Source organism: Schistocerca cancellata, chromosome 9 (assembly GCF_023864275.1).
Source record: "Schistocerca cancellata isolate TAMUIC-IGC-003103 chromosome 9, iqSchCanc2.1, whole genome shotgun sequence".
In the NCBI taxonomy this organism is placed as follows: domain Eukaryota; kingdom Metazoa; phylum Arthropoda; class Insecta; order Orthoptera; family Acrididae; genus Schistocerca; species Schistocerca cancellata.
The window spans coordinates 24,689,785-24,714,771 of record NC_064634.1 but is presented as its reverse complement, the minus strand read 5'-3'; the positions used below and the strand labels follow the sequence as shown (position 1 = coordinate 24,714,771).

Below are 24,987 nucleotides of genomic sequence, written 5' to 3'. Positions count from 1 at the left end.
GATAAAACCAGGTGTATCCTTGTCACATTTGTTGCAGTCATCTACATCAATAGATGTGAAATGTTCCTAGACATCTTTGTTGACATAGTGAATCAAGGGTAAACAAGTGTTTGAAAATCCAGAATATATTTGCGCAAAAAGTGATGCTATTCTTCAAAAATAACACCGTATGAATGCCACAACTCTTTCACAGAATGCTCCATCCGTTTCAACTGTTTAGAGATGTGGAGAGTCACCACATGAATACTGGTCACTGAACATTATGAATTCTGACACATGGAAGCTCACACATGTAATTTACAATGAAGCAAATTTTCTTTCACTGAAATTTTCTTTTTTAATACAGCAGCTTTTGAGAAGTACCATGTAGTGTACGAGAAACCATGATCGCAGATTAATTCCAAGAATGTTCTAGCCATATCAGACATTTTTTTCTAAGGATTATCACATGATCCAGAAAACTCACCTACTCTCTGGATCAGCATACATCTCCATGTGACGAGGATTTATTGTTGGGTCAACTACAGCCCAGGCACCACCTCTGAGCTCACCATTTGGTGGAATATATATGATAATGGGCTGCTGGTACTCCCGGAGTCCATCCACAATATATGCTCCAAATTTGACAATCTGCTCGTACATATCTGTGAAACATTTATTTTCATTACATTGAGGTGAATCATAGCAATTAAGTGTGACTATCCAACTACTCACTATTACAAACAAGGTTCAATAACATAATTCAAAATTAACTGTCAGTTTAGTACGCGTTTTTGCTTACCTTTCATTCCACCAGAGAAACCTCTCCAGTTAGCAAAAATAAACAGTGGCAAATCTTCTTTGCTAAAATCTTGTATTGCTTGCGCAGTTTTATACGCAGAATCTGGAAACCACACTTGACCTGCTTGCGATACAGTCTGAGAAAACATCAAATTACAAACACATAATGATGTAAAATGATAAAATGCAACAAATACAATTTAAAATGTGCTAAAAACTGTTTCTTATTATGTATTATCCACAATCATCTGCCAACCTTAGCTTCAGAATCAAGATTTGCGGGATCTGCCGGTAATGTCAGTTCCACTGTGCGTGTCTCTACAGCAATCACACCAACTGGAATTCCTCCCAAGCGTGCACGACCACAGACTACTGTCTGGGCCCATGGTCTCATGATCTCATCCCAACTGCCAGCATCAAAGAATCCAGATTCCCATTCACCTGAATTTGCTGCAAAGTGGTAATATAAGTGAGTTATGGACAAAGCAATTAACAGGTGCTGAAAATTATTTTCAAGTTAAAAAAAAATAAAGAAAAGTACGACTACTCATTACTGAACCTAATGCTTTCATTTTCCGTTGGTTGAAGTCATAGCAAAGAAAAAATTTTTAACAATATCTTAACAGGAAATTTTAAAGGAGAACTGTAAAGAAGAATAAGTATACATTATCAAAAAGTGAAACTGTATGTTACACATACAGCAACTACTGCTGAGCAGTGAGGCTTTAGAAACCACATTTTATTTTCTTTGTGAAAAACATAAAAGATGCAATAAGAACACAGTAACCCCACAGACCCCTCCTACAGATTCACACAATCAGAACATTGAAGGCAAATCATAAACAATGACAAAACCATAGGTAAGATACTGGATTTAATCACCAGTATAAGTAACAGATGGATACAGACAACTTCCTAGCTTCACAACACAAGGCATACACAGTGGAAATGAAAATGGTTTTGTCATTTTAATTAACATTTTGGCGAATAAGCCCAAGTGCAACTTGGGGGCTACAGCACTGCATTCCAGGAACGATACTCAAGTATACCTCAGGCTGTGATTTTCAAGATATGTGAGCTACCCATTGCTTGGAAACTGAACTAATTTCATGTGAACAATGTAGGAAAAGACAGACTGCTACTTACTGTACAGATGACATGTTAAGTTGCAAACACACACAATTAAAAGACACTTACACATAAGCTTTCAGCCACATACTTCATATGAGAAATATCCATGGACATCTTGCTACCTGTCACTTTTCAGGTGCTATCTTTTGTTGTAAATTTTTATAATTAATTCAAAAGAAACAGTAGTGAACATAAGAGCTGGTATCACAACTGAGCCACTGTAAGGTTGCCCTCTCACGACATTAATGTTCGTACTCGTTAGGTTTTAGAGTTTGCTTCGTTCTGCTACAAATATGTCACACTTGTTCTGTGAGCAATAAATTTTGGAAGCTCTAGAGGAAGAATCAAAAATTCTGTCCCGGAGCAAGAAACATCTGAGTGAGAACAATTTGAAGGAGGTTTGTATTCAGGTAAGCTATAATCTGTTACAATTTTTTGTTGCTAGTGTTGTTGCAGATACTGCTGCCATAATTACAGTTTATTTCTGTTTTGTTTGTATTCATCTTGTCTCTTCAAGAGATGAATCTCATGACAAATCAGCATGTAATATCAGTTTCAGAGAAGATGCTACTGGAAAAGAAAGCAACAAGCTAGTATTGCCCTGATTGCAATATACCTCTCCGCATGCCAGAATACTTCAGACTTCATACAAAAGCCAGCTAGCTGGAAAATTGCTCAAGGCTCACACCACACCTTTTTTACAGAAAAATTTAATTTCAGAATAAGATTCAGTTGTCAGTTGTACGATTATTTTTCATTTTGTTTTACGAATTAATTCGTTATTTTCAGAAGCCTACAAAGGATATCTGAAGAAGACGGATTAATCTGTTGAAATCGGTAAAGTGGTAAATCAAATAAAAATAATTGTGCAACTGACAGTTGAATTTTATTCTGAAATACATACTTCAGTTGCTGAGAAAATAAGAGCTATGAATAAAATCAGGAATTTCTGTCATTTGTAGTCTATCACTGAACCAAAATAAAATAAACCTTGAAGCTTGGACTTCACGTGTATTATCCTTTACGATATACTAAACACAGATGTGCCAGTAACATTTTAAATAACAACATAAATGGTTGGTTTTCTGGACCTGAATTTTTTCTCTAAGTGGCTGTATCTCAAAGTGTTAATACTTCACACTTTTTTTTTCTCCCTTCAAGCTCCGAGTTGGAGGACACCTGACATTGCATTCAACCTGTGTTCGAAGAGTTTCTCATGTTGCGTGGAGATTAGCAAGCTTCAAAAGAGAGCGTTCAGAGAATTGCTATAAAAATATTTGAAACAATCAACTTGTGAATAAGTAACAGGGGGGCTTAGAAAATATGTAGCTAATACCCTCAGTTACTCTTTTATATTTATAACAATTTCATGCATTTCAAATTATTTATGGAATGTTAAACAACTGGAGACATACAAAAATAACACACATAACTGTAACCTTGGCAGCGCAGTAAAATAGCTGCTCTTCAGTCATTAAAAGCTAGTATACTGAAATACATCTGCCACATACTCAGTGCAAACTGATGGATACTCTTGCAGGATAAAATTCAGTGTGTCAAGAGGATAGTATCCTGACTGAATGCAGGTCAAAATTTCTTAATCACCTAGAATAGAATCTACAAATGGTTCAAATGGCTCTGAGCACTATGAGACTCAACTTCTAAGGTCATTAGTCCCCTAGAACTTAGAACTACTTAAACCTAACTAACCTAAGGACATCACACACACCCATGCCCGAGGCAGGATTCGAACCTGCGACCGTAGCAGTCCCGCGGTTCCGGACTGCGACCGTAGTGGTTGCGTGGTTCCAACTGTAGTGCCTAGAACCGCTTGGCCACCCCAGCCGGCATAGAATCTACAGCTACATAATACATTTATTGGGAAAACTGATGTCATTAATCTCTCTGCAATGTCAAAATAATTCGTATTCACGATCTTACCAGGAATTTCACTCTGGCACCCAAAGTAAGAAACTTTCTTTTTACTACTAAGCATGACCATGGACCTTGCCTCGAAGTGTTTTCCCCCACAATCGCAACTTGAACCACTACCACATATACAGGACCATCCACTGTGGGCATCTTCAAGAATTACTTACAACCAGCATGGTTTCATCACCTTTTCTACAGAGATTTTTTACTCAAATCAACTGATATGACTCAAGTAAAGTCCAAATTTATCCAACTCGTGCCTTCTTCTAAGGACACACCAAGTTATTCATACTGACCATCTAACAGTTATAGGCATCAAAACACCAACTGCATGGGTTTTGACTATGGCTGATCCAACATGTACAAGCTGTTTCTCAAGGGCTTCCATAATACCGCAATCTGTGTTTGCCCCACTCCCATAACACAAACACTCCCCACATACAGGTACTGCCTTCCACTGAACAATGCTTTCAGGGGTAGACGTCAGTTTTAACAAACCTTTGGAATTCTATGTTGTTAAGAAATTTTGACCATTTTTTAATATTGGACACAGGATTCATCAATTTGCACTAAATGTGTGGCACATGTATTTAAATATACCGAATTTTAATTACTGGGGAACAACTATTTCACTGGACAGCCAAGCTTACAATTTTTTGAAGCTCATCCCTTATAGTACACAGTTGTGGAGCAGCAGTACTCTCCAAACTCAGAAAAATAATAATTATTGCCTTTGTGTCTGTTTCACCCTGTATAGAACTTAGATTTTTCCTCCTAGCACTAGTATATCACAACTTCACACATGGAATATTGCTTGGTTAGCTACCACTCACTTGGGCTCAACTTAATGTCAATCGCTCATGCTGCTACTTACCTCTTTTTCATTTCCGTTGTGACCTGCCTCATCACACCCATTTCCATTATCGCCAATCACTTTTTCTTGAAGATGTGCTTTGATTTTCACTATTCACTGTTTGTTACTTCTGTTCTTTTTTCTGTTGCTCTGCATTTTTCTCTTACCTATTTATTTTCTGCGTGCCCTCTTATGAGTCATGAACTGCCCTTTTTGCCACTTTTAACATTTCATCAGTATTAGCCTTCCCCTGTTAATTTCCCAACCTTGAACTGTGATTTTCTTGATAATTTATTCCTGAATAGTCTGATCTTCTGTCGTCCTCTTCCCTCTCTAGTCAGTAAGCAGAGCCTTGATTCTGGTTCTAATAATTTAGTGTTTATTAAATCTGTATCTGCTGCCATTCACATACTGTAATCACTGGTGGAGATTTTAACCATCCAACAATTAATTGGGAAAATTACAGTTTTGTTAGTGGTGGGCATGACAAGACATCCTGTGGAACTTTACTACATGCCTTCTCAGACAACTACCTAGAACAGATAGTTAGCAACCCCACTCATGATGGAAATATACTGGATCTAATGGCAACAAATAGACCCGGCCTCTCTGAGGATGCCCATATTTAAAGTGTCATCAGTGACCATGAAGTGGTTGTGCCAACAATGATTACCAAAGTACAGAGGACAACTAAAACAAGCAGAAAGATATATATGGTCAGTAAACTAGACAGAAAATCAGTAGTGTCATATCTCAATGAGGAACTTGAAACTTTTCGCACAAAGCAGGAGTATGCAGAGGAACTCTGGCTTTGAAAGAATAGTTGACCATGTACTGGATAGATATGTACCCAGTAGAACAGTCCATAAAGGGAGGGAACTTCCATTGTATACAGTCACTATAAAGAAAGTTCTAAAGAAACAGAGCTTACTACATAGTAGGTGTAAAACAAAGCATAGGGCTATAGACAGAGAAATGCTGAATGAAACACATCTGGCTGTCAATAGAGTAATGCATGATGCCTTCAATGGCTACCAAAGCAGAATATTGTCAAGTGGTCTGTCACAGAACTCAAAGAAATTCTGATCATATGTAAAGGCCATCAGTGGCACCAAAGTTAGCATTCAGTCCCTTGTGGATGAGACAGAAACTGAAATTGAGGATAGCAAAGCAAAAGCTCAAATACTTAACTTCATTTTCCAGTGTTCCTTTACAAAGGAAAAAACCACGAGAATTGCTACAATTTAATCCTTGTACCACTGAAAAGGTGTTGAGAAACTGCTGAAATCATTAAAATTGAACAAAACTCCAGACCCTGATGGAATCCCTGTCAGATTCTGTACCGAATTTGTGGCTGAGTGAGCCCCTCTTCTAACTATAATCTGTCATAGAGCCCTTAAACAAAAAATTGTGTCCAGTTCTTCGAATAAGGCACAAGTCACATCTGACTACAAGAAGGGTAGTACAAGTGAGCCATAAAACTACTGTCCAATATCCTTGACATCAATTTATTGTAGAATCTTAGAACATATTCTGAGCTCAAAAATAATGAGGTCTCTTGGACAGAATGACCTCCTCAATGTTAGCCAGCATGGATTTTGTAAACATCAACCATGTGAAACTCAACTCGCACTTTCCTGATGATATACTGAATGCTTTGGATTGAGGCAACAAGGTAGATGCAATATTTCTTGCTTTTCGAAAAGCATTCCACTCAGTACCACACCAACACTTATTGTCAAAAGTACAATCATATGAGGTAACAAGCAAAATTTGTGACTGGACTGAGGACTTTTTGGTATGGAGGACACATAATGTTATCTTGGATGGGGAGTCATCATCAGATGTAGAAGTAACTTTGGATGTGCACCAGGGAAGTGTGCTGGGACCCATGCTGTTCATGTCGTATATTAATGACCTTGCAGGCAATATTAATGGTAAAACCATGCTTTTTGCAGCTGATGCAGTTATCTATAATGAAGTACTATCTGGAAGAAGCTGCATAAATATTCAGTCAGATGTTGATAAGATTTCAATGTGGTGCAGAGACTGCCAACTTGCTCCAAATGCTCAGAAATGTAAAACTGTGCACTTCACAAAATGAAATAACATAATATCCTATGACTATAATATCAAGTTACTGCTGAAATCGGCGGCCAACTCGTATAAATACCTGGGTTTAACACTTTGTAGGGATATGAAATGGAATGCTCACACAGGTTCAGTCGTGGGTAAAGCAGGTGGTAGACTTCAGATTATTGGTATAATATCTAGGAAGTCTACAAAGGAGATAGTTTACAAATCACTCATGCAACCAGTTCTAGAACATTGCTGAAGTGTGTTGAACCCTTACCAGATAGGACTAACAGGGAATATTGAATGTATACAGAGAAGGGCAGCGTGAATGGTCACAGGTTTGTTTAATTCATGGGAGAGGGTCACAGAGACAATGAAGGAGCTGGTCTGGAAGACTCTTTACGATTGATGTAAACAATCCCAAGAGAGTCTATTAACAAAATTTCAAGAACTGGTTTTAAGTGATTACTCTAGGACTATACTACAACCCCCTAAGTATTACTCACATAGGGACCATAAGGATGAGATTAGAATAATCAATCATTCTTCCTACACTCCATATGTGAATGGAAAACAAAACCGAATAACTGGTACAATGGAATGTAGCCTCTGCCATGCATCTCACAGTGGTTTGCAGAGTATAGATGTAGATGTAACTGAGCAGATCGTTCTTTTTATGTTTAGTATGAACTGTAGCTTTTTAAAACAATTTTTCTTTTACATATTCTACCATTCGCTTCTCCTTTACCAGTTCTGCTACAAAACAATAATTGCACTGCACTATATGTGCACTGGGAAAATGGATTTGTTTTTATAAGAACCTCTTACATATGAATTGAGAAGTTTTGTAAATTGTGATTAGGGTCATACACCCCCACAAAAATCCTTTCCTTTACTGCAAGCTTTAGAAAACTACTAATATTACTGCATCAAACTGACAGGTTTATATGGAATTATAGATTGTTGGCACTGCAACATAAGTCACCATACGTGAGCATAATTTTAATAGTGACTGAATGGTAACAGAGCACATGAATATGAAAGCTCTTTACCAGAAGAGAATATTGTTATTGTGTCCTTTACATCAATGTCAATTTTGATGTAGCTCTCCATGGAAGTCTATCTTTTGGATGCCTCTTCATCTTTGCATAACTGTTGGAACAAACATCCTCTTGAAGCTATTCACTGTAGTCAGGCCTTCGTCTGGCTCTACAAGTTCTCTCTCCCAAACACACACACACTTACCTCTATCTCCAAATTACAAGGGTGGTTTGTAAAGTTCTCGGAATCACCACGATAGGTCAGCGCTAGCGCAAAGAGTTGTTCACATGACATTCATTGGATTGTTGCCTGTAAACATGTGCCACATCAGTGCTCTGGGAAGAGAGCTGTGGCAGTGACGTGGCTTTGTTGTTGTGTAGTGATTTGCGAAGATGGAAAAAAAATCTAGATTCGAGCAGTGATTCAGTACTTCGTAAAGAAAGGTATGAAAGCGAACGACATTCATGCTGAATTCCAGAACATACTGGGGGAATCTGCTCCTTCATATTCAACTTTTGCCAAGTGGACAAAGGAATTTAAATTTGGTCGGAACAGCTTAGATGATGATCCGCACAGTGGTTGGCCAAGATGTGTCACTATTCCAGACATCATTGCAAAAGTGCTCAAAATGTTCATGGAGGATCACTGATTGAAAGTGCAAGAAATTGCTCACGCTTGCCAGATGTCATCTGAAAGGGTATATTAAATTTTAACTGAAGAATTAGAAATGAAAAAATTGTCTTCAAGATGGGTGCCGTGACTCTTGACACGCGTCCGCACACATGTGCCATCGCCATGCCAAAATTACACGAACTAAGGTATGAATTGTTGCCACACCTGTCTTATTCACCTGATATAACTCTTCCCAAAACTGAAATTTTTCCTTGGTGGACAAAGATTCACTTCAAACGAAGAATTGGTAGCCTGCAGGCCTGCAGGAAACTGATTTTTGAGATGGGATCAAGGCACTAGAACATTGTTTGACCAAGTGCATTAATCTATAAGGAGACTACATGGAAAAATAAAAAAAGTTTCAGTGATGGTAAGTACTTTTTTTCTATTCCGTTCTGAGAGCTTTTCAAAGCACCCTTATAATTATCTATGATGCCTCAAAATGCGTCCTATCAACCTATTCTCAAGTTGTGCCATGAATTTCTTTTCTCCCAATTTCAGTATCTCTTCACAGATTATCTGATATACCTATCTATTCTTCAAAAATTCTTTTGTAACGCCTCATTTCAAAATCATTTATTCCATTCTCATCCGTAATACTTATTGTTCATTTTTTACTCCCTTATAGGCTATACACCAGACAAATATCTACAGAAAAGATTTCCTAAGATTTTAACTATGTTCGATGTTAACACATTCCACATACTTCTCTTTGGCTGTTGCTATTGCTGGTCTGCATTTTGGTCATCATCATTAGTTATTTTGCTACTGAAATAGGAATTTTTAGAGTCACATTTCTTAATATAAACCCCTCAAGCTGCAACTAATTTAATTTAGTCAAATTAATTCATCTTATAATCTCTTTTTCAAGATACTGTTCATTCCATTCAACAGAATTTGCAAGTTCTTTGCTACTTCTGACAGTACCGGCAAACTTAGTTTCTATTTCTTCTCCCTGAACTTTAATTCCCTATTAAAACTTTTCTTCGGTTCCTTTTGTACCTGCTCAAAGTACACATTCAATAACATGGGGTACAGGCTACAATTCTGTCTCACTCCTTTCTAAACCGCTGTCTTCCTTTCATGTTCTTGAACTCTTATAAATGTGATCTGGTTTCTGGACAAGTTGCAGGTAACCTTTCTGTTCCTGTATTTTACTCCCGTTAAATTCAGAATTTCCAGTTAACATTATCAAAAGCTGCTTCTAAATCTACAAATGCTATAAATGTAGGCTCAACTTTTTTTAATCTACCTTCTATATAGGAGGGTTAATAATGCCTCGCATATTTCAACATTTTCCTGAAATGTAAACTAATGTTTTCCCAGATCATCGTCTAGCAGCTGTAAAAATAATATTAATCAAAAATTTTGTTCATTATACGAAAACTACTCCATTTTAAAAGGGAGCGAACTTTTCTTTCTATTGAATCAATTTGCTTACTGATCCAGAATGAATTTTCACTCTGCAGCAGAGTGTGCACCGATATGAAACTTCCTGGCAGATTAAAATGGTATGCTGAACCGGGACTCAAACCCAGGACCTTTGCCTTTCATGGGCAAGTGCTCTACCAATTAGTCGAGTCCCAGCCAGCACACAGTTTTAATCTGACAGGAAGTTTCATATCAGTGCACACACACTGAAGAGTAAAAATTCATTCAGGAAACAATCCTCCAGGCTGTGGTTAAGTCTTGTCTCCGCAATATTCTTTTTTTTCCAAGAGTGTTAATCCCCAAGTTTTGCAGGAGAACTTCTGAGAAGTTTTGCAGGTAGAAGATGAGGTACTGGTGGAAGTAAAGCTGTGAGTACAGGTGACTCATGTTCGGGTAGCTTGCCCACAAAAGATGATGATCCCAGGTTGGAGTCCTGGTCTTGCTTAATGATCTTAACATTTATGATCTTAACATTTATATGCGGATGGATATGTGTGTGTGTGAGAGTGTATACCTGTCCTTTTTTTCCCCTAAGGTAAGTCTTTCCGCTCCCGGGATTGGAATGACTCCTTACCCTCTCCCTTAAAACCCAAATCCTTTTGTCTTTCCCTCTCCTTCCCTCTTTCCTGGCGAGGCAACCGTTGGTTGCGAAAGCTAGAATTTTGTGTGTATGTTTGTGTGTCTATCGACCTGCCAGCGCTTTTGTTTGGTAAGTCTCATCATCTTTCTTTTTAGAAATATTTTTCCCACGTGGAATGTTTCCCTCTATTATATTAACATTTATATATATATATATATATATATATATATATATATATATATATATCAGCTTACAAGCAATGTAAAAAGCAGTTTCATGTTTATTAATATAATATTACAACTTACTTGGTGAAGGCCTTCCAGCAAGCATCCACCTCGGGTCATAGGGTGCCTTAGTTGGCATGTACGTAACTTCTCTCTCTATTGGGTCAACTGGCTGAATGATCGGCAGTGGCGATTGCTTATCCTAAACACACACAACATCATGCAATACATGAACTTGCCAGCAAAATGTTTGGAGTCATGATGACACTGTCAAGTGACCTCAGTTATTTATGCAAATATTTTTAAAAATTCAAGATATGTACATGAAAAATGTAGTTATGACAAGAAAGTAAAATGTACATTTAAAGAGCACCAAGAAGCTAGTGTTAGAATTAGAACATTTAACGTTTAGCAAGACTTTCTTTTTCATTATTATGCCTCATGTGCCAAAAAGAGAAATATTAGTTTTGAATAATGGAAAATCCAAGAGGGAATAATATTAGTTTTCAAAGCACAGTGAAAGGAAACTGTGATATCAGTGATGTCTCTCCATTTATATAAATAATTTAGGAGTAAAGTTAACAACTCATTGAATAGCAGAGATACTGAGCAGACGAACAAAACTGAAATTTTAACTACCCTGCTTTCAGCCCCCCCCCCACACACACACACACACACGCAGAGAGGAAATAGCATTTGGTCAAAAGCCAGAGATGAAGATTTCACTCTTGTTTGTATATCTAGTGACAACTCAATGCCTTTGCTATTCGTTGAGTTGTTAATTTTACTGCTAACTTTCCATACCGTACTTGATACTTAGTAAACCATAAACTTCATTAAACAAGAAATTTGGTGACAGATTGATTTACAAAACATATTCTCAATTTTTTTTAATTTAATTGTTTTTTATTAAGTTAACATTATTTCATCAGCTGATCTACAAACAAAACATGCCTTGGGAGGTAGAACATACCTTGGGAACATATGAGAGCCACTTCAGAATTGTGTAGATACCATCCAAATCTCTCGACTCAGTCTTGTGTGAAACACCATTATTGTACATTATCTGTGTGCCACCGAGTTGATTATTTGAAGCATAAACCTCACGTCCCAACAACTGAAAGGGAAATATTTTTATTTTTTAATGTGCAAAACAAATACTAGATTTTATCTGCTTTTAGGTGTGTCACTGATACAGTACAAAACACTTGTTATTTGGAAGATCTCTCCCCACAAATTTGTAACTTCAATTAACTAAGGAGAAGACGAATTAAACACCTGTGTTCCCCTTGGACTGTTTGGATTCTGTGCAGGCTTACCATCCTTTTTCTCTGTTCTGATGAAACAAAGAACCACATGCTTTATCTTTGTTTTCTTATGCGCCATTGGCCATTAAAATTGCTACACCAGGAAGAGTAAAAACTGACAAAATTTTACTTACATATATACAACACAGTAGAAAAAATATACATTTGAATTTGGTGATAATTTAATACACAGAGCTGCCACCTCTGGCAGCAACAATGGCTTTTACACACGTGGGCAGAGAGTTGAACTGAGCTTGGTTGTCAGATATGGATATGTATTTTCATGCTACTTCAACTATGCCAGATCTCACCGATCACAGTGGCTGGCGAGTGGCGATGTGCTAGGGCAACAGTCAAATACCTTCTACACAGAGGCAATTCATGATAGCACAGGCAATATGCAATCTTGTGTTATCTAGACGGCCACTGACCTTAACAGATCAGAAATTAAATTACAGACTACGCAAACAAGACTTGATCATGTTATGTGTCCAATGGCACCCTGTATCATCACACCAGGTGCTGGGCCTATATGATAATGACTAAATGAATATGGCAACAACGTCTGTCATCACTGGAGCTCACAAATGTGGATACATCCACTGGGATCCTGTATGCAGAACTGTGTCCACGCCACTGCTGGCACACCTCTCTCTGATGCTGAAACAAGGGAAGTTGCAATAATGGTCACTGTTCTGCCAGTTTGTGGCACTCCATATGCCACCACATTGTACAGGTGCTTGCCTTGCTACAACCAAGCTTAATTCCTGACAGGGGTTTACAATTCTCCACAACTGAGCGAACAATGTGCCGGTCCTCTCTGACACTAGATGCATGGCGCCATTTGAGATCTATATGGCATTGATTATGGCTCTCCAGAACCCACCGAGTCCATATTCACTTGACAGTGACGGGATCCTGAAAAAGCTAGCAGCAATATCACAGAATGGGATATACCATGGTACCAACAGGCCATAATCCTGTCGTCATCTTAGTCTGGCATGTGCTGGTAGCCATCTATCCTCCTCACACAAGGCTTAACGTTTCATTTCATAAACAAACAACATTCACAGGTGTCCAGAGTGAAATTTTCACTCTGTAGCAGAGTGTGCACCGATATGAAACTTCCTGGCAGACTAAAACTGTGTGCCAGACCAAGACTCAAACTCAGGACCTTTGTCTTTCATCAGCAAGTGCTCTACTGAGCTACCCAAGCATGACTCATGACTCATCCTCAAGGTGGTCATGAGCTGTGCTTGGGTAGCTCAGTCAGGAGAGCTCTTTTCCACGAAAGGCAAAGGTCCCAAGTTCCAGTCTCGGTCTGGCACATGGAAGTTTCAACATTCAAATGTAAAACCCTTACATACATAATGTAGAAGGCATTACTCCTACCTATTTTGTGTCATTGTGCTGAAATACTAATCATTTGTGTATCCAAGCATGTAATATGCTTCATCCAAACTAGACATTTGTTGCATGTGGAATACATGGGATTGCAATTTTAATGGCCAGCAGTGGAGTTACATTCTTCACCTTTTTATTGCACAATATTGATAGTTAACCTGAAGCTTTTTCTAATAATGTAAAAGCTATAAGACAAACTGTAAGGTGTAAGTCAGCCTGTGCAGACCAAATAAGTGTTAGTCTTCAATAGTTAAACAGAACATGCACAATTGGAAAGTGTGATGTAATAGATGACCTACAGCTGCATAGTTTAATGAGGATTTTTTTAAAAATCTTTGTCATATTATGTAAAGTTTAATTCCACCCATTAGTCTTTCAAAGAAAATACCACAAAGATCCTTTCTTTTTCTAATTCTTGAAAGTCGAGCTGTCTTTAAATACTGTTAATTAAGTACAGTTTTCAGACGGCATTTTCACTCTGCAGCCAAAAGGCAAAGGTACCAGGTTCAAATCCTAGCCCAGCACACAGTTTTAATCTGCAGGATGTTTCAAGTACAGTTTTCTTATCCTTATGAAAGTTTGTATTCTTTTAATAATAATAACTTACTTTGTTCAGAGCACTGTAACCTGTCAGAATGATATGTGAATTTTCAATCTGAATAACACGTTGGCCCAGCCGCACCAAGTAAGATCCTATGCCAATGGCACGGCAGGTCACCATTGATATAGTAACTATCTCTTTGTAAGCTTGGGAAGTTTCACCCGCAATGGCTCCAGCAGCTCTTAAGTTTTCTACACCCAGCCCGTCTTCCTTTCCTGAAGGAAATTTATTTGTCAGATTATAACTGTATTGGGTTTGAATCAAATTTAATAATCTACAAATACAAAGACAAAAAGAAAACATTGAAATCTATAAGAAGAAATTAAGATTAGTGTCAGATTAATACATCACATTACTGACAGAATATCACCATCTTTCTAAGAAATAAAAATATCATATTACAGCTGTCCTTAGGAAATAACATGTTTCATTGTCTCACAAACAATTTGGAGGGAATAGGCCACTGTCTTATCAAAAGCAGCAACCAAGCATTTGCCTTTAAGTAATGTATGGGGGGGAATATCCTTGGGAATGTCAAACAGAGATTTGAACTTCACTTCTCCATGGGCTGAATGTGTGTCCAAACAATAGTCACATTTCTAGTAAAATAAACTGTATGTATTTTGTATTCACAGCATCCTACAACCTTCATTAAGTTTATAAAATGTAAAGACTATGAACAAATATGCATTGATAAAAGCAGATATTGTAACACGAGAGTCCATGAACAAATGAATAATAGTGAAACTAACTCGTCAGCATTAAGTACACATTTGAGACAGCAAAATCATGAAGCAACAGATGTAGCGAATTGCCTGTCAGTTTTACACACAACTAATAGAGACAAACATCTAAGCACTCTCTACAAAACAGTAATCTTTACTCAAATGAAAAAGGAGCATTTAGATGTACCATAGTTTATGGCAATATTTGGCCCAATAGTGTTCCCGTCAACACTGCTGCGATACATGGAAATTTTGCGGTATGGTTGGGCAATATCGCTGATGTTGCAGGCTGTTGCGTGCAGTTGGCGACATATTGGAGAGAGGTTGCCAGTGTTGTCCACAAATGGTGGAGAATATTTCATGTTGTGTAGTGGTTAGTGGAAAACTGAAGAAAAGAGAGGACTATGAATTTTATAAATAAAATTTGTCTATGAACCAGGACTATAAGACTCTGAAAGTAATGTATATAAAGATAGCAATATGAAGAAAACAGTTGGCAAGCTGTTGCCAATGAGCTCAGGAATCATACTTAATGAAACATACAAAAAAATTATGAAGTCTTCGAACCTATGTCAAATGTGAATCAAAGATATCACACAGCAAGAGTGGAAGTGCAGGTGAATCTTCATCTGATGCAATGATTTTCATTTGATGTCATGAATTTCATACTGTCTCCAGACATACCTGAAGCAGAAGCTGAAACAGTAACAATGGTGTGTACTGATGAACAAATATACAGGGTGTTTCAAAAATGACCGGTATATTTGAAACGGCAATAAAAACTAAACAAGCAGCGATAGAAATACACCGTTTGTTGCAATATGCTTGGGACAACAGTACATTTTCAGGCAGACAAACTTTCGAAATTACAGTAGTTACAATTTTCAACAACAGATGGCGCTGCGGTCTGGGAAACTCTATAGTACGATATTTTCCACATATCCACCATGCGTAGCAATAATATGGCGTAGTCTCTGAATGAAATTACCCGAAACCTTTGACAACGTGTCTGGCGGAATGGCTTCACATGCAGATGAGATGTACTGCTTCAGATGTTCAATTGTTTCTGGATTCTGGCGGTACACCTGGTCTTTCAAGTGTCCCCACAGAAAGAAGTCACAGGGGTTCATGTCTGGCGAATAGGGAGGCCAATCCACGCCGCCTCCTGTATGTTTCGGATAGCCCAAAGCAATCACACGATCATCGAAATATTCATTCAGGAAATTAAAGACGTCGGCCGTGCGATGTGGCCGGGCACCATCTTGCATAAACCACGAGGTGTTCGCAGTGTCGTCTAAGGCAGTTTGTACCGCCACAAATTCACGAAGAATGTCCAGATAGCATGATGCAGTAATCGTTTCGGATCTGAAAAATGGGCCAATGATTCCTTTGGAAGAAATGGCGGCCCAGACCAGTACTTTTTGAGGATGCAGGGACGATGGGACTGCAACATGGGGCTTTTCGGTTCCCCATATGCGCCAGTTCTGTTTATTGACGAAGCCGTCCAGGTAAAAATAGGAAATCCCCAAACCACCTTCCCTACCCTCTGGCTCCTACCCCTGTAACCGTCCCCGGTGTAAAACCTGTCCCATGCACCCTCCCACCACCACCTATTCCAGTCCTGTAACCCGGAAGGTGTACACGATCAAAGGCAGAGCCACGTGTGAAAGCACCCACGTGATTTACCAACTGACCTGCCTACACTGTGAAGCGTTCTATGTGGGAATGACCAGCAACAAACTGTCCATTCGCATGAATGGACACAGGCAGACAGTGTTTGTTGGTAATGAGGATCACCCTGTGGCTAAACATGCCTTGGTGCATGGCCAGCACATCTTGGCACAGTGTTACACCGTCCGGGTTATCTGGATACTTCCCACTAACACCAACCTGTCAGAACTCCGGAGATGGGAACTTGCCCTTCAGCATATCCTCTCTTCTCGCTATCCGCCAGGCCTCAATCTCCGCTAATTCCTAATTTCAATCTGCCGCCGCTCATACCTCACCTGTCTTTCAACATCATCTTTGCCTCTATACTTCCGTCCCGACTGACATCTCTGCTCAAACTCTTTGCCTTTACAAATGTCTGCTTGTGTCTTGTATGTATGGATGGATATGTGTGTGTGTGCGCGAGTGTATACCTGTCCTTTTTTCCCCCTAAGGTAAGTCTTTCCGCTCCCGGGATTGGGATGACTCCTTACCCTCTCCCTTAAAACCCATATCCTTTTGTCTTTCCTTCTCCTTCCCTCTTTCCTGACGAGGCAACCGTTGGTTGCGAAAGCTAGATTTTGTGTGTATGTTTGTGTTTGTTTGTGTGTCTATCGACCTGCCAGCGCTTTTGTTTGGTAAGTCTCATCATCTTTCTTTTTATATATATATATATATATATATATATATATATATATATATATATATATATATATATATATATAGGGAAACGTTCCACGTGGGAAAAATATATTTAAAAAGAAAGATGATGAGACTTACCAAACAAAAGCGCTGGCAGGTCGATAGACACACAAACACAAACATACACACAAAATCTAGCTTTCGCAACCAATGGTTGCCTCGTCAGGAAAGAGGGAAGGAGAGGGAAAGACAAAAGGATTTGGGTTTTAAGGGAGAGGGTAAGGAGTCATCCCAATCCCGGGAGCGGAAAGACTTACCTTAGGGGGAAAAAAGGAGGGAAAAAAGGACAGGTATACACTCGCACACACACACATATCCATCCTCATATACACAGACACAAGCAGACATTTGTAAAGGCAAAGAGTTTGGGCAGAGATGTCAGTCGGGGCGGATGTACAAAGGCAAAGATGATGTTGAAAGACAGGTGAGGTACGAGCGGCGGCAAACTGAAATTAGAAATTAGAAATTAGCGGAGATTGAGGCCTGGCGGATAGCGAGAAGAGAGGATATGTTGAAGGGCAAGTTCCCATCTCCGGAGTTCTGACAGGTTGGTGTTAGTGGGAAGTATCCAGATAACCCGGACGGTGTAACACTGTGCCAAGATGTGCTGGCCGTGCACCAAGGCATGTTTAGCCACAGGGTGATCCTCATTACCAACAAACACTGTCTGCCTGTGTCCATTCATGCGAATGGACAGTTTGTTGCTGGTCATTCCCACATAGAACGCTTCACAGTGTAGGCAGGTCAGTTGGTAAATCACGTGGGTGCTTTCACACGTGGCTCTGCCTTTGATCGTGTACACCTTCCGGGTTACAGGACTGGAATAGGTGGTGGTGGGAGGGTGCATGGGACAGGTTTTACACCGGGGGCGGTTACAGGGGTAGGAGCCAGAGGGTAGGGAAGGTGGTCTGGGGATTTCATAGGGATGAACTAAAAGGTTGCGAAGGTTAGGTGGACGGCGGAAAGACACTCTTGGTGGAGTGGGGAGGATTTCATGAAGGATGGATCTCATTTCAGGGCAGGATTTGAGGAAGTCGTATCCCTGCTGGAGAGCCACATTCAGAATCTGATCCAGTCCCGGAAAGTATCCTGTCACAAGTGGGGCACTTTTGGGGTTCTTCTGTGGAAGGTTCCGGGTTTGAGGAGATGAGGAAGTGGCTCTGGTTATTTGCTTGTGTACCAGGTCGGGAGGGTAGTTACGGGATGCAAAAGCTGTTTTCAGGTTGTTGGTGTAGTGGTTCAAGGATTCCGGACTGGAGCAGATTCGTTTGCCACGAAGACCTAGGCTGTAGGGAAGGGACCGTTTGATGTGGAATGGGTGGCAGCTGTCATAATGGAGGTACTGTTGCTTGTTGGTGGGTTTGATGTGAACGGACGTGTGAAGCTGGCCATTGGACAGGTGGAGGTCAACGTCAAGGAAAGTGGCATGGGATTTGGAGTGGGACCAGGTGAATCTGATGGAACCAAAGGAGTTGAGGTTGGAGAGGAAATTCTGGAGTTCTTCTTCACTGTGAGTCCAGATCATGAAAATGTCATCAATAAATCTGTACCAAACTTCGGGTTGGCAGGCCTGGGTAACCAAGAAGGCTTCCTCTAAGCGACCCATGAATAGGTTGGCATACGAGGGGGCCATCCTGGTACCCATGGCTGTTCCCTTTAATTGTTGGTATGTCTGGCCTTCAAAAGTGAAGAAGTTGTGGGTCAGGATGAAGCTGGCTAAGGTAATGAGGAAAGAGGTTTTAGGTGGGGCGGCAGGTGATCGGCGTGAAAGGAAGTGCTCCATCGCAGCGAGGCCCTGGACATGCGGAATATTTGTGTATAAGGAAGTGGCATCAATGGTTACAAGGATGGTTTCCGGGGGTAACAGACTGGGTAGGGATTCCAGGCGTTCGAGAAAGTGGTTGGTGTCTTTGATGAAGGATGGGAGACTGCATGTAATGGGTTGAAGGTGTTGATCTACGTAGGCAGAGATGCGTTCGGTGGGGGCTTGGTAACCAGCTACAATGGGACGGCCGGGATGATTGGGTTTGTGAATTTTGGGAAGAAGGTAGAAGGTAGGGGTGCGGGGTGTTGGTGGGGTCAGGAGGTTGATGGAGTCGGGTGAAAGGTTTTGTAGGGGGCCTAAGGTTCTGAGGATTCCTTGAAGCTCCGCCTGGACATCAGGAATGGGATTGCCTTGGCAAACTTTGTAAGTAGTGTTGTCTGAAAGCTGATGCAGTCCCTCAGTCACATACTCCCGACGATCAAGTACCACAGTTGTGGAACCCTTGTCAGCCGGAAGAATGACGATGGATCGGTCAGCCTTCAGATCACGGATAGCCTGGGCTTCAGCAGTGGTGATGTTGGGAGTAGGATTAAGGTTTTTTAAGAAGGATTGAGAGGCAAGGCTGGAAGTCAGAAATTCCTGGAAGGTTTGGAGAGGGTGATTTTGAGGAAGAGGAGGTGGGTCCCGCTGTGACGGAGGACGGAACTGTTCCAGGCATGGTTCAATTTGGATAGTGTCTTGGGGAGTTGGATCATTAGGAGTAGGATTAGGATCATTTTTCTTCGTGGCAAAGTGATATTTCCAGCAGAGAGTACGGGTGTAGGACAGTAAATCTTTGACGAGGGCTGTTTGGTTAAATCTGGGAGTGGGGCTGAAGGTGAGGCCTTTGGATAGGACAGAGGTTTCGGATTGGGAGAGAGGTTTGGAGGAAAGGTTAACTACTGAATTGGGGTGTTGTGGTTCCAGATTGCGTTGATTGGAATTTTGAGGTTTTGGAGGGAGTGGAGCTGGAAGTGGGAGATTGAGTAGATGGGAGAGACTGGGTTTGTGTGCAATGAGAGGAGGTTGAGGTTTGCTGGAAAGGTTGTGAAGGGTGAGTGAGTTGCCTTTCCGGAGGTGGGAAACCAGGAGATTGGATAGTTTTTTAAGGTGGAGGGTGGCATGCTTTTCTAATTTGCGGTTGGCCTGTAGGAGGATGCTCTGAACAACCGGTGTGGATGTGGGAGAGGAAAGATTGAGGACTTTTATTAGGGACAGGAGTTGATGGGTGTGTTGATTGGCTGAGTGGATGTGTAGGTGAAGGATTAGGTGGGTGAGGGCAATGGATTGCTCAGTTTGGAACTGGTATAGGGACTGATGGAAAGAAGGGTTGCAGCCAGAGATGGGAACTTTAAGTGTGAGGCCTTTGGGGGTGATGCCAAATGTCAGACAAGCCTGAGAAAATAAAATATGGGAGTGTAATCTGGCTAGGGCGAAGGCATGTTTGCGGAGGAAATGTAAATAAAACTTAATGGGGTCGTTGTGGAGGTGTTGTGAGGGTGACATGGTCCTAGAAGGTAGAAAGTGGAACACGAGGCTGAAATGAAAATGCAAATAAATATAAAAATATATGGGGAGAGATAAAGGTAAAACTAGAAAGCAAATGGAGATCTGGTGTGAAAAAAGGTGAAAAAGGGTTGGTTAGAGCTGGGCTGTTGATCCTGTGGTGAACTTGTGTAGGTAGAAAATGATGTGCATGAAGGTTAGGTGGTTGTGTTGCCGCCAAAACACGTTAAAGGGTGGAGAAATACGGGAGAATTTCGAAAAAACTACGTGAAGATGTATTAAAAGGGGGGTTTGGTGGTGACAGATTATGGAAATGAAGCTAACAATTGTCTGATGAAGAAATAATGACGTTAAAACCTGTGGGAAGCGGCTAGAAATGATCGATGATGTGAGAAAAACGGAAATGGAAATGAAGCAAAAGATATTAAAACTAGCCGAAAAGGTTGTTAAATAGCTGAAAGGAACTGTTTGTGAACTGGAAACGGTGGATTTTATAGCCGCGGTAGTGTTGAAAGCGGAAAAAAATTTTTTTGTTTGGAAGTGGGTTACGTATTATTACGTATTATTGAGTATATATCGGCGGGATAAAATTGAATACTGGATTACGGTAAAAAAGGAGAAGGTGAAAAGAAAGTAAAACTGCTGGCAAAAACAGAAGGAGGAAATAAGATGACAGAAAAGACTACGAAATGTAACAGTGACAATAACAATAACAAACGTGATTGTTGGGTTCAAATTAATGATATGAATATAATAGAGGGAAACGTTCCACGTGGGAAAAATATATTTAAAAAGAAAGATGATGAGACTTACCAAACAAAAGCGCTGGCAGGTCGATAGACACACAGACAAACACAAACATACACACAAAATCTAGCTTTCGCAACCAATGGTTGCCTCGTCAGGAAAGAGGGAAGGAGAGGGAAAGACAAAAGGATTTGGGTTTTAAGGGAGAGGGTAAGGAGTCATTCCAATCCCGGGAGCGGAAAGACTTACCTTAGGGGGAAAAAAGGAGGGAAAAAAGGACAGGTATACACTCGCACACACACACATATCCATCCTCATATACACAGACACAAGCAGACATTTGTAAAGGCAAAGAGTTTGGGCAGAGATGTCAGTCGGTATATATATATATATATATATTTCCCCAAACATCCATTAATGAAATCTTTCAGTCCTCCTACAAAAACATTGCATATTACTGGTAGCATGAGGCTTACTGACGAATAGTATACTTTAAAAGAGGTAAAGCAAATTTAAGTACAAATCACCAGCAGCTAAAATTTGATGAACACCAATCGGGTTATAACTGGTATACACTTTCTCACATTTGTGCCAGTTTTAGCAGTTCTCAGACCAATTGCTTGTACAAGATATGTGAAATAGTGTTTTGACATATTGGTGAAATTCTGGGTAAAAGTTATGTAATGAACCTCCCTTGCATTTTTAGTGGTTTATGTATGATGCATGTACATACTATGCATCAAAATACTCATTGAAGACTTTTCTATTATCTTACATGCATTTTTTTATATACACTACGTGATCAAAAGTATCTGGACGCCTCACTGAAAATGACTTACAAGTTCGTGGCGCCCTCCATTGGCAATGCTGGAATCCAATATGGTGTTGGCCCACCCTTAGCCTTGATGACAGCTTCCACTCTTGCAGGCATACATTCAATCAGGTGCTGGAAGGTTTCTTGGGGAATGGCAGCCCATTCTTCACGAGTGCCGCACTGAGGAGAGGAATCGATGTCGGTCGGTAAGACCTGGCAAGAAGTCGGCGTTCCAAAACATCTCTAAGGTGTTCTATAGGATTCAAGTCAGGACTCTGTGCAGGCCAGTCCACTACAGGGATGTTATTGTCTGCAACCACTCCACCACAGTCCGTGCATTATGAACAGGTGCTCAATCATTTTTAAAGATGTAATCGCCATCCCCAAATTGCTCTTCAACAGTGGGAAGCAAGAAGGTGCTTAAAACACCACTGTAGGCCTGTGCTGTGATAGTTACATGCAAATCAACAAGGGGTGCAATCCCCCTCCATGAAAAACACGAGCACACCATAACACCATCACCTCCAAATTTTACTGTTGGCACTCCACACGCTGGCAGATGACGTTCCCCGGGAATTAACCATACCCACACCCTGCCATTGGACCGCCGCCACATTGTGTACCATGATTCGTCATTCCACATAACGTTTTTCCACTGTTCAATCGTCCAATGTTTATGCTCCTTACACCAAGTGAGGCATCATTTGGCATTTACCGGCATGATGTCAACCACGAAATCCAAGTTTTCTCATCTCCTGCCTAACTGTCATAGTACTTGCAGTGGATCCTGATGAAGTTTGGAATTTCTGTTTGATGGTCTGGATAGATGTCTGTGCTGTACGTGTCCCTTCACATTTCCACTTCACTATCACATTGGAAACAGTGGACCTAGGGATGTTTAGGAGTGTGGAAATCTCGCCTACAGACGTATGACACAAGTGACACCCAATCACATGACCACGTTCAAACTCCGTGAGTTCCGCGGAGTGCCCCATTCTGCTCTCTCACAATGTCTAGTGACTACTGAGGTCGCTGATGTGGAGTACCTGGCACGCACACACGCACGCACACATGTTGAGTTTCAATGATGAAAATTACATGGCATAGACATTAGACTATGTTACATGTCAATGTGTTATTATAACATTTATCTGTCTTTCACATTCATTAGCTTCACCAGCTCACAGCCAAGTTATCGCATTTCAATCCCAGTGTTCATCTTAACTTGCCTAAATTTGTATAGCCATATGAGGATTTGAAACTCATTCCTGAGTTGACTGCCTTAACCATTGTGTTACCTTCCTTGATTTGTTGGTGGAAGCTTCCTGATATTCAACAGTAGTGATTATGTGGCATCATAGGAAACTTAAATTATAATGGATAGGCAAATGGCTGAATCCCACTTCTCCCAAATGATTCAGTGTCTTAATGTTTGTGCCACCTCATCTATTTCCAAGTAATAGACTACAGAACGAAAGTTGAATACAAAAGCAGACAAAACCAAACACACACAAAAAAAGAGAAAGAATTAAAAATAATCCAACAGGAATAGAAGACAGCATAAGTCAACATTTGAGGGTTATGTAACTTACCAATTATGTCAGTAATCTTGTATCGTGCCTCACCCTCATCTTCAATAAGCACTGCTCTCACTGAATTCATTGCCGACACCTTAGCAAAGTCTTCAGTAGTAAGGTAAAGGTACTTGAACCCCTGAAATTAAGAAAACAAATAATGATCCACCATCTTAAATTCACACATCAAATTCCACAAAATTTAAATGAAACAATATTGCCAAAAAGCACTTACTGTGACTTGTCAAAAGTACATTAAAGTGACAGTCTTAGTATTCTCTTAGAAAACCTCAAATAGTGTGATATCAAGGATCTGCTGGAACTGGTTTTCATTCTATTTAATTAAAAGAATTCGCATAGTCAATAAAATAATCACTGCGGACGTACCACAGACATCGATACTTCTCTTATTGTTGTATATAAATGAATTGCCACAGTACAACCAACAAATTGAAATAGCTCTCTTTGTAGATGATGGAAGTGTTATACAATAGAACCTAATGGAGACATTTCAAAACAAAATTTTGTGAACACTATTAACTGGCCCTCAGCAAATGGAATATCACTAATGCAATATGTGCCACTGAAGTCTTGCCGCCTAAAACACACATGTGGGGAAAAATCTATAAAAGAAACACAATTTTTTGAACTTAGGAGTTTATATTGACATTAACCTGGATTAGAAGTCATGTATTATAGTTCATCTTAAACACCGAAGCTCAGACTTCTGCATTACAGGTAACAGCAGACTTTGACAATGAAAATATCAATAAGTTTACTTTCTCATCATATTTACACTTGCTGAATGTCTTATTGGATCACATTCTGAGGCAGCTCACCATTGAATAAGGATATTTTCATTATGCAGAAGTGTGTAAAAAGAGTAAGGAAAGAAAAAAAAAAAAGAAAAAGGAAGGAAATAAGATCAGGATTTAAAGTCATTGGACACAGAGTATACTCTAAAACAGGGGGAGGGGGAGGGGGGGGGGGAGGGAATCAGCTGATCCATTTTCAATGGAACCATCACAGTTTTCTGCTATGCTATGATACTCTAATGTTGTCCCCTGGGGCATATTTGCCCACAAGAGCCCATCAGTTCGCCCACAGACAGACAAGTAGTACAGGCTCCCGCCAGACAGATCTGTAACACACAATCTGCACATACGTGAGGCACTTTGTCACCCGTGACCAAGGGCGTTCAGCCAGGACAGTATGATCGCACAGCTGGCTGGCTGCACTTGCACTATATGTTTGCTTACATCTGTCCATCAGAGCCCATAGGTATCAGGCTACCCATGGGCAGGCACTAGAGCTGGAACAGCTCACTCTTAACAATTTAGAGGAAAAAAAAAAATGGATGGTAGCTCCTCTTGAAC

At 40.2% G+C, this 24,987-nt stretch overlaps 1 protein-coding gene across 3 annotated transcripts in view; it reads right to left on the bottom strand.

Moving 5' to 3' along the window:
• LOC126100717 (acetyl-CoA carboxylase) overlaps positions 1-24,987 on the bottom strand; it is a 444,288-nt gene that overhangs the window by 8,396 nt on the left and 410,905 nt on the right. For all 3 annotated transcript variants that reach the window (XM_049911338.1, XM_049911337.1, XM_049911336.1), the window contains exons 30-36: positions 23,630-23,750; positions 14,039-14,247; positions 11,694-11,837; positions 10,802-10,922; positions 1,037-1,230; positions 782-917; positions 467-644 (exon numbers count right to left, since the gene is read on the bottom strand). In XM_049911338.1, the coding sequence (XP_049767295.1) occupies positions 467-644; positions 782-917; positions 1,037-1,230; positions 10,802-10,922; positions 11,694-11,837; positions 14,039-14,247; positions 23,630-23,750 (1,103 nt within the window). The remainder of the gene's footprint in view (positions 1-466; positions 645-781; positions 918-1,036; positions 1,231-10,801; positions 10,923-11,693; positions 11,838-14,038; positions 14,248-23,629; positions 23,751-24,987) is intronic.